General features: G+C 52.3%; 1 protein-coding gene across 19 annotated transcripts in view; it reads left to right on the top strand.

The window, feature by feature from the left end:
* KLC4 (kinesin light chain 4) overlaps positions 1 to 12,051 on the top strand; it is a 51,895-nt gene that overhangs the window by 8,821 nt on the left and 31,023 nt on the right. For 17 of the 19 annotated variants that reach the window (XM_005293498.5, XM_005293499.5, XM_005293500.5 and 14 more), the window contains one exon: positions 11,704 to 11,974. In XM_005293498.5, the coding sequence (XP_005293555.1) occupies positions 11,726 to 11,974 (249 nt within the window). In that variant the 5' untranslated portion in view covers positions 11,704 to 11,725. Of the gene's footprint in view, positions 1 to 10,243; positions 10,404 to 11,703; positions 11,975 to 12,051 lie in introns of those variants that run through there. The other 2 variants (XM_065589867.1, XM_024104170.3) reach the window with 2 other exon arrangements.

The raw sequence follows: 12,051 nt of genomic DNA, 5'->3' as shown, positions 1-12,051 counted from the left end.
GTAATGAAGAGAAAGTAAAGGGGTGACTCGATCAGTTTAGAAGTACCTGCATGAAGAACAAAAAATTGATAATGGGCTCTTCAGTCTAGCAGACAAAGGTTTAACAAGCTCCAATAGCTGGACGTTAAAGCTAGACAAACTCCAACTGGAAATATGATGCAAAATTGTAAGTGAGGGTAATTTAACCATTCGAACAACTTACCTATGGTTGTAATGGATTCTCCATCACTGGTAATTTTAAAATCAAGATTGGCTGTTTTTTTCTAAAAGCTGTGCTCTAATTCAAACACAAGAATTCAGGGAAGTCCTATGACCTATATTATGCAGGAGGTCAGACTAGTCACTAGATAGTCATAATGGTCCCTTCTGGCCTTAGAATCTATGGATGTCATCTATCCACCCTGACTGGGTGCTTTCTAGTGCAGTGGCTACTCTGGTTTCAAATGTCCAAGCAATGGGTTTCCCAGCTCTTTCCCCTTAGAAACTCGTACACAGCCTGACATACCTCAGGGCAGGAAAGTGATAAGCACATCTTCCAGCTTTCTCATTTTGGATGCTAAGGGTATGTCTGTACTGCAATTAGACGCCTGCCTGCAGCTGGCCTGTGTCAGCTGACTTAGGGTTGGGCTAAGGGGATGTTTAATTGTGGTGTAGATGTTTGGGCTCGGGCTGAAGCCTGGGATCTAGGACCCCCTCCCACCTTACAGACTGCAATAAACTCCCCCAAAAACTAAGGACCAGCACAAACCTCACCGATTTCTGCTCCAAGTACAAGGCATGTTTCTTTGACCTGTCTCTTCTAATTTAAAAACACACACATAAATATATCTGTTGCTAACAACCCTCTTTCCCTTCCCCCTACACACTCTTCTCCCTCTGGAGAGAGGATGAGAGAACAAACCACACGTGACATGTAGTCACACTGCTTAACGCACTATTGGAAGCGACTCAGTGAGATGGTGATGAATGTGGTATGGGAACCGGTACTGAATGGGGAGAAGAGAAAATGGGATGGATTAGTGATTCCCTAGATCCTGATGGAGAAACCCAGAGCATGTGTTGGACAGCTTATTGAGAAAGTATCTTTTCCTCTTTGCCCTTTCCCTAGGGTACCTTGCTGCTAGCGGTGTCTGCTCCAAGCTCAGTGGCAGTGCGTTCACTCCACCTCACAATGGAAAGTTGTCCAGCTGAATGCCTGAACCATAGCCCCTTGCTACTGGATAAGGCAATATTTTTCTCATCAGTTCTTCCTTCCTGGGTCCTCGCAGGCTTTTTGCTTCTCAGTGTGTAATGTAACTAATGGGAATAGGGAGAGGGATTCCTAAAGACCACCAGCTGACTCCCTTCTGGCAAAGGGGTGACTGCTCTTGTCGTGGTGAGGAATGTGGTATAAGTATTCTAGAGGGATCCCCCACTCTCATGTCTGCTTGTCCCCAAGAGATGTCCTGCTTGAAGGACTTGAACACTTCTTCTCTGTATGCCACCTCAGGGAGACCCTACAGTGCCCCAGCCCAGCTGATCTTGTGAGGGGTGCCAGGAGTAAGTCAGAGAAGGCTGTTGAAGGCCCTGGACTTTCTGCTAATCTCCATTCAGCTGGGAGGCCCATCTTTCTTCTTGTGGAGTTAGTATCAACGTGCGCCACCCCAGGAGTTCCTCAGGGGCTGAGCAGTAGCCGATTTCAACAGACTCCTTTGTATGAAAACCTCCAGCAAAGCACCCCCTGCCCTTACCCAGGAAGCAAGCCCATGTCTCCCTTCCTAGCAGAAGGCAAGCCGAGTCTCTAACTCAACCTCCTCAGCACATACTACAGGCACTGTGCTTGTGTCTGCACTAGGCTTCCTAGTTAGCAAGTGTTGGCTAAATTCTAGTATAGGCAAGCCTAGGATTGTTCTGGAATCTCACACCTTAAACGCACTTTTCCCTGTCCCTCCCTCAGCCACGGGGGTGCCTCTGGTCCAAAGCTGCTCAGCTGGGGCTCCCTCATCTTGAAGGGTGAGCTCAGATGTCTGCCCTCCAAAGGAACCTTGGAAAAGCTTTGCCTGCCCATACAAAGAGCACACACTGCCCTTATCAGCAGTGGGGGTGCAGGGAAGGTTTTCTCTGGAGCTTGCATACAGCAGCTGCTCACAGCGAGCTTGACATTAGCCCCCGTTGCCATAGAGCTCCCTTACGGTCTGGAAGGCTGTGTACCACATGTGGACCTGCCAGCATTGGGAAAGCTGTAAGGGGGGGCTCTCCTGTAACTCCAGGGACACCCCTGGGGGTCATCATTTTCAAAGGATAATAAATGTCTATTGATGTGTGTGGGGCTTCTTCGGAAACAGGCTGCTCCTGTGCCCATAAGAGAGGGCACTCCTTGACTGTGACTTCCCATTCCTTGGCCCTGCCTCTCCCTGCTACGTAACACAGCTGAACTCCACAGGGACTAAGAGGAGGCAGCCAGAATGCTGCTCCCAGTCCTTGGGACCATGATTCAGGCTGGAGGATTCCCTTTCTTCCCCCTGCTTGAGTAGCCAAATGGGGAGTTTGAATCCCCTTCTTAAGCAAAAGCCTCTTCCTGTTAGACACAGCTAGGTGCTGAGCAGATCTCTGGCTAGGCTGTGGCCCCCAGTGTTCAGCATTGGTCTCCACCGTAGAGTAGCTAAATGTGGTGCTGCTGAGAGCTCTCCTCCCCTCCAGCTGAGTTGCTCAGCTAGACAAGCATCAAAGTTTGGCATGGACAGACACTTCAAAATAACCAGCACAGCAGCAGAGGTCTGTGTCTGTGTGTAATGGAGTAGCAGAGCTGTATGGAAGGAGGCCAGGTCTGGAATAGCAGGGGCTGCTGTGCAGCTCAGTTGAGGAATAGCAGGAGTTACTGCAAGCCAGGATTGAAGTGCCTATAGAGAGCTGGGGAGCTCAGGACTGGAAAAGCTTGAAGTGTTGCAGAGCTCTGTATGTTCAGCTCAGGGCTAGAATGCCCAGGGTGTGCTCTGGGTCAGGATTCCTTCGCTCGCTTCCCAGCTGTGCCCAGGAGACACTTGCCTTGGACAAGTCTCTTCCCCTTCTGTGTCTTCTTTTCCCTCTATAAAATGGGGTCTGACGTGCATTAAGATCCTGTGATGAAAAGGACGGTAGAAGGGAGAAGTGCTGTTTATGGAGAGGTTGGTGGGGAGGAGGCAGGGGAGGGCTCCCTTTGTGGATTTGGAAGTTGCCAAGTTTGGTTTTAAACAGTGGCTAAGCCTGGCAATTGACTGTTCAGCTCAAGGGCTGGGGTGGGAGCAGAGAGAAAATCTGAAGTCGTTGAACAAAAGGTGCCTGAGACTGAAAACTTTAGGCTGCTCTAAGTTGCAAAAGCCTTGCGACTCTTCTTGCCCACACCTAGGGGAAAAGGAGGTGCATGTGTCTCTGGCCACCCCTCACCGACCGAGCACAGGGTGCCAAGCAGCGGGCTAACAACTAGAAACACAAAGTTTGATTTGCCTTTTAAAACTTCAGGGAGGTGGCAAGCTGCTAGCCATCCTGGCAGAGCTTCAGCTCCAGCTCCTCGTTGTAGCCCATAGAGCTAGTTTTAGCATTTATTTTATTCAGCAGTAGTGCAGGGAACCTACAGGCCTGTCTCCTGTAAGACATGGGCTTCAGCAGTGCATAAGGCTTGAGGTCTATGAACTTAGACCATTTATCTGTGCCAAACAGTCACCCCTAAGTTTGGGGGAACTAGGAATAGACTGTTTAAGGGGAAAGTTTGTCCATAATAACACCAGCCAACCACAGGAACATGAACTAACACCAGCTTTTCAATATTTTAGGATGGGAACATCTGCGGATGTCTGACCACAAGAGTGCCCTGGCAATGATGCATATGACAATAGCAGGGGCTGCTGTGAGATCATTAATATACTAAACTATAGGAGAAGGGCACCCCAACATTAGTAGGATGATTAAATACAAATAAGAAAGAGGGGAGAAACTCCTACTGAATATACATTAGACATAGCGGTGTCAGTGTAACATATTACACAAGTTGTATCCCAGCCTGTAAGCAGGAGGAGTAAGAGATGTAGCCCTGGGGAGGTGCCAGAATGATGGTCACTGGTGATGAGGAAGATAATGGTTAACATGTCAGAACATTTTGTGCCCTGCAGGGATGGTGAGTGTATGGATGTTCAGATGTACATTCTGTATTATCACTATCTACCTTGCTGGGTTAGAGTGTTTGTGTTTGTGATTTTGCTAAATGTACTAATAAACTAGGACCGCTTCTGTATTTGTAATAAAGTGTGAAGGTTGCAGGGTACATCAGGGTTCCCAAATAAATCTTAACTTTAATAATACTGGGCCTGATCTTGGGACAAGAACCTGTCAAACCTCAGACAGAAAACTGGCGATTGTTTCTTGACAGGGATGTGCCCTCCCCCAGGCCCTCCAGCCCCATGGCGTGGGAGGCCCCACCACCTGAGCTAAAGGAGTAATGCCTTTACCTCGTAGCAGTAGTAGGTTCTTATGTGGGCCAGCCCCGACAGTGAAACCTACAACATACACTTACTTACCCCAAGTATCATTCAGCCTGTGCCACAAATGAGGACAGCAGAGATTCCACAAAGCTGCTTCTGGCTGAGCCAGGACTAGCACTTGTATTGCAGAACAATCACTAAGACATGCCGCCTCTCAGAAAGAGTAGGCCAAATCTATGTGCTTGGCTGTGCAATAGGGGTGCTCTGCCACACCACTTCTACCCAACTGGACTAGCCTAGCAATTAGTTTGCATGTGGTAGACTTCCTGGGTAGAGGAGGAGGAAGGAAGCTGCAGGAAGAGAAGCAATGATCCTGTAGTTAGGGCACTAAACTGGGACCCAGGAAAGATGGGGTGTCTCTTGCTGTGACAGACTTCCCATCCGAAGAAGTGGGCTGTAGTCCACGAAAGCTTATGCTCTAATAAATTTGTTAGTCTCTAAGGTGCCACAAGTACTCCTGTTCTTTTTGCAGACTTCCCATGCTATGGTGGGCAATATTGGGAGGTGGTCACTAACTTTATCCTTAACCTCTCTCTGCCTAAATTCCTTCTCTGTAAACTGGGATAATTGTAATCACTGGAGCTGGATAAGAAAAGTGAGGGGTTTGGAGGGGCATGAGAGCATAGCTTTCCCAGGTCTGTGTGGGAGGGAGTGCAGGGAACCCCTAGAACTGAGTTGGGGGCCTGGGTTAGTTGAGAGGGTTGGAACTGTGCTGGGAGTCAGAGGCAGGAGTCTTGCAGAGCAGAGGACTGTGGACAAAGTGGTGTGGGGAGCCTGGAGATAAGAATGCTCTGCCCTTATTTATAAGGTCTCTGTGGAGAGGCTCATTTAGGGTGTGAAGAGCCTTTGAAGGCTGGGAAGAGATTGCCCCTTCCCAGTAACTCCTGTTGCAACTGTGTGTATGTGCTGAGTGTGCACTCACATTGTGGGCTTGTGTATGCTTTGTGTAACTGTTCTGGTTCTCAATTGAGCATCGGATCATAGAATCATAGAATAATAGGGTTGGAAGGGACCTCAAGAGGTCATCTAGTCCAACCCCCTGCTCAAAGCAGGACCAATTCCCAACTAAATCATCCCAGCCAGGGCTTTGTCAAGCCGGGCCTTAAAAACCTCCAAGGAAGGAGACTCCACCATCTCCCTAGGTAGCTCATTCCAGTGCTTCACCACCCTCCTAGTGAAATAGTGTTTCCTAATATCCAACCTGGACCTCCCCCACTGCAACTTGAGACCATTGCTCCTTGGTCTGTCATCTGCCACCACTGAGAACAGCCGAGCTCCATCCTCTTTGGAACCCCCCTTCAGGTAGTTGAAGGCTGCTATCAAATCCCCCCTCATTCTTCTCTTCTGGAGACTAAACAATGCCAGTTCCCTCAGCCTCTCCTCATAAGTCATGTGCTCCAGCCCCCTAATCATTTTTGTTGCCCTTCGCTGGACTCTTTCCAATTTTTCCACATCCTTCTTGTAGTGTGGGGCCCAAAACTGGACACAGTACTCCAGATGAGGCCTCACCAATGTCGAATAAAGGGGAATGATCACGTTCCTCGATCTGCTGGCAATGCCCCTACTTATACAGCCCAAAATGCCGTTAGCCTTCTTGGCAACAAGAGCACACTGTTGACTCATATCCAGCTTCTCGTCCACTGTGACCCCTAGGTCCTTTTCTGCAGAACTGCTACCTAGCCATTCGGTCCCTAGTCTGTAGCAGTGCATGGGATTCTTCCGTCCTAAGTGCAGGACTCTGCACTTGTCCTTGTTGAACCTCATCAGATTTTTTTTGGCCCAATCCTCTAATTTGTCTAGGTCCCTCTGTATCCGATCCCTACCCTCTAGTGTATCTACCACGCCTCCTAGTTTAGTGTCATCTGCAAATTTGCTGAGAGTGCAGTCCACACCATCCTCCAGATCATTAATAAAGATATTAAACAAAACCGGCCCCAGGATCAATCAAATGGTGCCTGGAGCTGCCATCTCCCTGGGTCACAGCGCTGCCCTCCCTGAGCTGGCATCCCTTGCATCGCTCCCCATTCACTTAGCACTGCACCCCAGGGGAGTGGGGTGTCTGGGTCCAGAGTGGTGCCTGGGATAACATACTAATGGTCAGCAGTGACCAGGCGCCTTTCTCTTGAGATGGTGGCTCCAATAGCCTGCGTATGCACAGGCCTTTGCAGTGGAGCACCGTGGGCAGGGACGATCCCTGGGCCAAACTCTCTGAGACTCCGAGCAACATCCAATATTGTTGGCAAAGACTCGCTATCCCAGCCAGAGAGAGTAGAGCCGGACGGTGGCCGGGCTCCAGCCAGCCAGCGTCGCTCACATGCTGTAGAGCAGAAAACATTACTGGGCTGGACGTTACTGGGAGGTTGCTGCGCTCAGAGCTGGAATTGCACAACCCCAGACGGGTGTCAATTCTGGCTCAAGGCTCCTCCTGGTAGGAAACTAGGAAATGCTCAGTGCTGGAGGGTATAGCGCTTTCAGGATCCAAAAAGGGGGACTCATTTTTGGTTCCCTTTGCCTCAGTTTCTCTAGCAAAGACAGGCTGATCTGCTCATGCAAGGAGCGGGGGAAGCTTGGATCCAGAGACTCCTCTCAGAAGCTGCCCCCTTTAGTAGAGCCTGCAGTCCAGCAGCCAGTCTAGTAGTAGGGGTGGCTGTTCTTTGCTCTCCCAGGGGGGACTCTTTAAGGAACACGCAAATGGTCTGTTTTACTCCCTTGAGTTGTGAACTCCATTTGACTCACCAGCTGAGGCTCCCACTTAGCACTTAAAATCATAGAAATCCTGAGGGCATTCTGCGCCAAAAAAATAAAAATTGTGTGCACAATATTTTAAAATTCTGCCCATTTTATTTGTCCAATAAATATGGAGGCCCCAGCATGGCATTGGGGAGCACAGGCCACTGGCTGCACCCAACCCTGACACAGCGCAGGGACCAGGCCTAGCCCAGAAACACCCCAGGGTCCTGCCCCTCCACCCAGGTGTGGGTTGTGCAGGTTCTGTGTGGGGCGATCTGGATGTGGGGAATCAGAGTGTGGGGGGTATCTGGATACACAGGGGCTTGTTGCAGGGGTTCTGGGTGCAATGGTAATGGGACTCTGCAGGGGGATCCGGGTGAAGGTGGCTGGGGCTCAGCGGGGAGAGGGGTCTGAGTGTGTGTGTGGGGGGGGGGGGACAGAGCTCGGTAGAGGGTAGGGGGGGGGCTCAACGGGGGTCCAATGCCGGGGGAGTGGGGCTCATTGAGAGGGTAAGGCTCGGTGGGAAGGTCTGGGCATGAAGGGGGGGGAGCTTGCAGAGCTTCCTGCAGGTGGGGCAGAAATCTGGAGGTGGGTCTGACTCTTCCCCGGATGCCGTGCAGAGAAAAAGGAAGTCCCGTCCTCCCCAGCCCAGCCAGGACTAGCAGCAGAGCCCAGCTCAGGGTAGGAGCCACCAGTGGGGTCTTCCCCAGTCCCACCCCTTGCCCTACAGTGATTTACCTCTCTGGTGGCTGCCCTGGGCACCCAGAACATATTGCTGGGGAGGGCCGCATGACTGCTCTTTTGGCTTCCCTTTGCTTCCCCATCAGAAAGTCATTTTCCTGTGGGGAAGCAAAGAAATCTGCGGTGGGCATAAATTCTGTGCATTTGCAGTGGCGCAGAATTCCCCAGGAGTAAAATGTAGGGTTGGAAGGGACCTTGAGAAGTCAAGTCCAGCCCTCTGAGAGCACTGAGGCATGACCCAGTAAACCTAGACTGTCCCTGACATCTGTCCAACCTGTTCTTAAATAACTCCAATGGCCAGGGTTACACCACCACCCTGAGAAGCCTTTGGAGGAGGGGTTTCTTCTCCCTCACACAGTGGGGGGTCTGTGATTCCCATTTCCTGCTTTCCCAGGGTCTGAGCCTGGGCTGAAGTCCTTCTGTTTTATGCCAGCAACTCTAACTCCACCTTAGTGACTTAGTCGCAAGGCTGTGGCTAACATGGCTTTAGTGGAGACAGGGCCTGGGAGAGAATGGCCAAGCCATCTTCAGGTGGCACTGTCCTGCCATTGTTGTGCTTTGGGGTGCCCTTTTCTGGGGGTGCCTCCTTCAGATTGGCAGGGCTGGGGGGATGGACACTTCCCCCTCTGGGCTCCAGCAGCAGCAGGCCCATCTCTGCTTTATTCCTTCAGGCAGCCCATGTTTCATTGACTCTCCCCTGAGCTGGAAATCTCATCAGTGACTCTCCTGAGCTGCCTCCCAATCTGCAGAGTCTAAGGACTGGTCTACATTTAACATGCTACAGCTAAAGCGCTTCAGTATAGACCAGTGATCCCCAAACTACAGGGCATGTTCGGGGAAGAATTCATGGAGGAATATTCTGGGTGTGTGTGGTGGGACCTGGGCCAGTGCCCTGGGGCGGGGGGAGGCAGAGAGAGAGAGAGCACCACCCCGTCTGGCCCCACCTACAGCCCAACTCCTGGCCCCCCAACTCCTGGCCATGGCCCAGCCCCACTCCTGGGCCCAGCTCCCAACCACGACTCCTGGGGCAGGGGGCAAGCAGATTGTATTAGAGTCGGGGGGGGGGGGCCTGACTAAAAAAGTTTGGGGACTATTGGTGTAGACACTCGCTACAGCAACAGGAGGGGTCTCCTGTCGCTGTAGATAATCCACCTCCCCGCAAGGCAGTAGCTAGGTCCATGGAAGGTGGGGTTTAGGTCGGCTTAACTACGTCTCTCAGGGGTGTACACTTTTCACACTACAAGACATGTAGCTATGCCAAGGTAACTTTTCAGTGTAGAGCAGCCCCAACTTCTTCCCCCTCCCAACCTGCTGGCATTCCTCGCTCCCTCTCCCAGGCCATTAACTCTTCTCCATTTCACCTGCCCCTCCCAGTTTGTCTGGCCAGAGATGAGGAATCTGCCGTTTCCTTCCATTGCACTCACTTACCTCACTCCTCCCCACCTAGTCTTCTTCCTTCTCCCTCTTCCCTTCTCCAGTCATTTCATTGCTGTCAGCTCATCTTTCTTTCCCCAAGCCCCAGCATCTGTGCCTGACCCATTTCCTAGCCTCCCTGGTCTGCACATCCGTCTCCTCCTTTCCCTGACCACTATGCCACCCTGGCTGGGATCCTTCTCTCCCCATGACCATTGCTCTGTGGCCTCCCTGAGGCCCAGCTCTCCAACACATCCATGGTGCTGCTGCTGCCACCCGCACATCCACCTCTCATTCCAGGCCCCCTTCAAATCCCTCTCCATGCATGTGCTCCAGCATCTTTGCAGGCCCAGCCCCCTCTGCCCCTTCAGCGTCTCCCAGTGCTCTTGGTGCAAGAGCCTTCTGCTCTGCAGCCTTCCTCTGTCTCCGCAGGGCACTGACTGCCAGTCTCCTCTCTCCCCTCCCACTTACTGTCTCTCCAAGTTCAGTGTGCAACTAGTGTCCCTGGGGCTGTGTCCCCGCAGCTGCACAGACCACCTCTCCTCTGGGGCGCCCCTCCCCACCACAAGGAACTGGAGGACTGGATGGTAGGGGCTATCTTGAGCAGCTGCCTCCCTGAGAGCTGAGAGGGGAGTATGCCTGCTGGGGCGGGAGTTCTGTAGAGACTTGATTCGTTCTGCACCTGGAGCGGGATTTCTTGTTATGCTGTAAACACAGGCAGGAGACTGTTGCTGAGCAAAGAGCCCATAACACACAAAGGTGGGTCCTAACAGCAGAACAAAGGCGAATCTGCTGCCAGCAGCCTCCCTTTACTCCTCCCTCTTCTGGCTGGTGTAATACCCTGGCCACCTGCCACCTTCCTTCCAGTGGGTCATATGAGCCCAGGTTGCACTACCTGCTTGGTATCTCTCCATGTCTGCAGAGGGCAATGCTGGTGGGCAGACTCCACCAGTTGCTGCTGCAGGCCCCAGCACTGGCACTAGGTCCATGCCCCTAATCCAGCCCTAGGTAGGGACACTGAGTGAGGTAAGAATTGGATGTGCTGGGGCCAGGGCACTTGTCTGGCTTGGGGGAGGCAGTGGGGATGGTCAGGCTGGAGTGTGAAGGGGCTGATCTCTGGGGCGGTATGTTTCTACCTTGCACCTTGAAGAGGGGGAACCTGACACCACCTAAAGGAGTAGTGGGTGTGAGGGAGCCGGAGACCAGACCCTACAGGTCTGCCAGGGAGGGGCAGCCAGGGCATAGGAGTTCTGTTTGCACACTGTGCGTTGTTCTCTCTGGACTGCAGAGTGCATGCTGTCCCCATTGTCCCAGGAACGCACGGAAGGCTCCTGTGCAGGGCTCTAGCAGTAACAATGACACACTATAAACAGTAACGCTCACAGTTCCCCTGCAAAGGTTGGTGGGCTCTTATTTTCCCATTGGCCATAGAGAGAGACAGGGACATGGAGTGGCTTGTACCCAGGAAACCTGTGCTGAGAACAGTCCCTTGGCTGGCAGCAAAGCAAATTACCCAGAAAAAAGGCTACTGTCGTTCCAAAGAAGAGTCTCCCTGGGGAGTTCGGCGGCGTAGCTGTTGTGGTACTGTGTGATAGTGCTGTTGGAATGCAGTACCTTTCCCTGTGTGTAACAGCCTTCAGTAACTTGTCGGTGTCTTCCCCCCGGCTTGTGCCGAGTCCTGTCAGTCATGCTGTACTCCTTTCCCCTGGCTCAGACCAATGCATGTCTTTGGTCTGGGGGTGGTGAGCCTTTTAGGTTGGCCGAGGTCAGTGCCTCCCAGCCCTGCGGCAGGTGCTTTCTTAGGGAATTCACTTTGGGTTGGATTCTTTCTGTCTTCCCTTTGTCCTTTCTTCTTACCCAGCCAAGGTGCCTCTTTGCATTGGTTCCCACTGGCTCCCTCTCGGTGACCTCTGGACTGGAGGTGTGTTCACCACAATCCCAGCTGCCAGTTACTTATCTCCGCTCTTAAAGGGCAGCTAAATCAGCTTTCTTAACTGCCAAAGGTGTGGGGGCGTAGAGGAGAGCGTCAGTTCTGACGCTGGCTCTGTCTCCTGCCCACGCATGCTGTTCCTGCAGGTGACAGACGGCACTCCATGTCCCCCTCCTCTTAGAAGGGGATAGGCCCAAAAAGCTCTCCCCTCCCTGAAGGAGACGGGATGAAGAGCGGAGAGGACTTGCAGAGAGGGGTAATCAAAAGCGTCTGAGGCCTGGTCCCTGGCATCCCCTCTGACTGGGGAGGTGGGGCTCTAAGCAGCTTCTCGCCATTGTAACTCTCCTGGGCCAGGCTGTGACACTTACCAAGGCTCTGCTCTTCTCTCGTTGCTAGGCGGGCATATAGGTGAAGGACTATGTCCACAATGGTGTACCCAAGGGAGGAGAAGCTGGACAAGCTGAGCCAGGAGGAGATCATTTGCAACACCAAGCTCGTGATGCAAGGGCTGGAGGCCCTCAAGAACGAGCACAACTCCATCCTGCACAGCCTGCTGGAGACTATCAAGTGTCTGAAGAAGGATGAGGAGGCCAACCTGGTGCATGAGAAATCCAATCTGCTCCGCAAGTCGGTGGAGATGATTGAGCTGGGGCTTGGGGAGGCTCAGGTGAGCGACGGGGAGGCCTGGTAGCAAGCGCATGGGTAGGGGTCACCCAGGGGTCTGGCATAGGAGGGCAGACACAG

Source organism: Chrysemys picta, chromosome 3 (genome assembly GCF_011386835.1).
Source record: "Chrysemys picta bellii isolate R12L10 chromosome 3, ASM1138683v2, whole genome shotgun sequence".
NCBI lineage: Eukaryota > Metazoa > Chordata > Testudines > Emydidae > Chrysemys > Chrysemys picta.
Note: the sequence above shows the minus strand (reverse complement) of the source record. Positions and strands in the feature narration are given on the sequence as shown.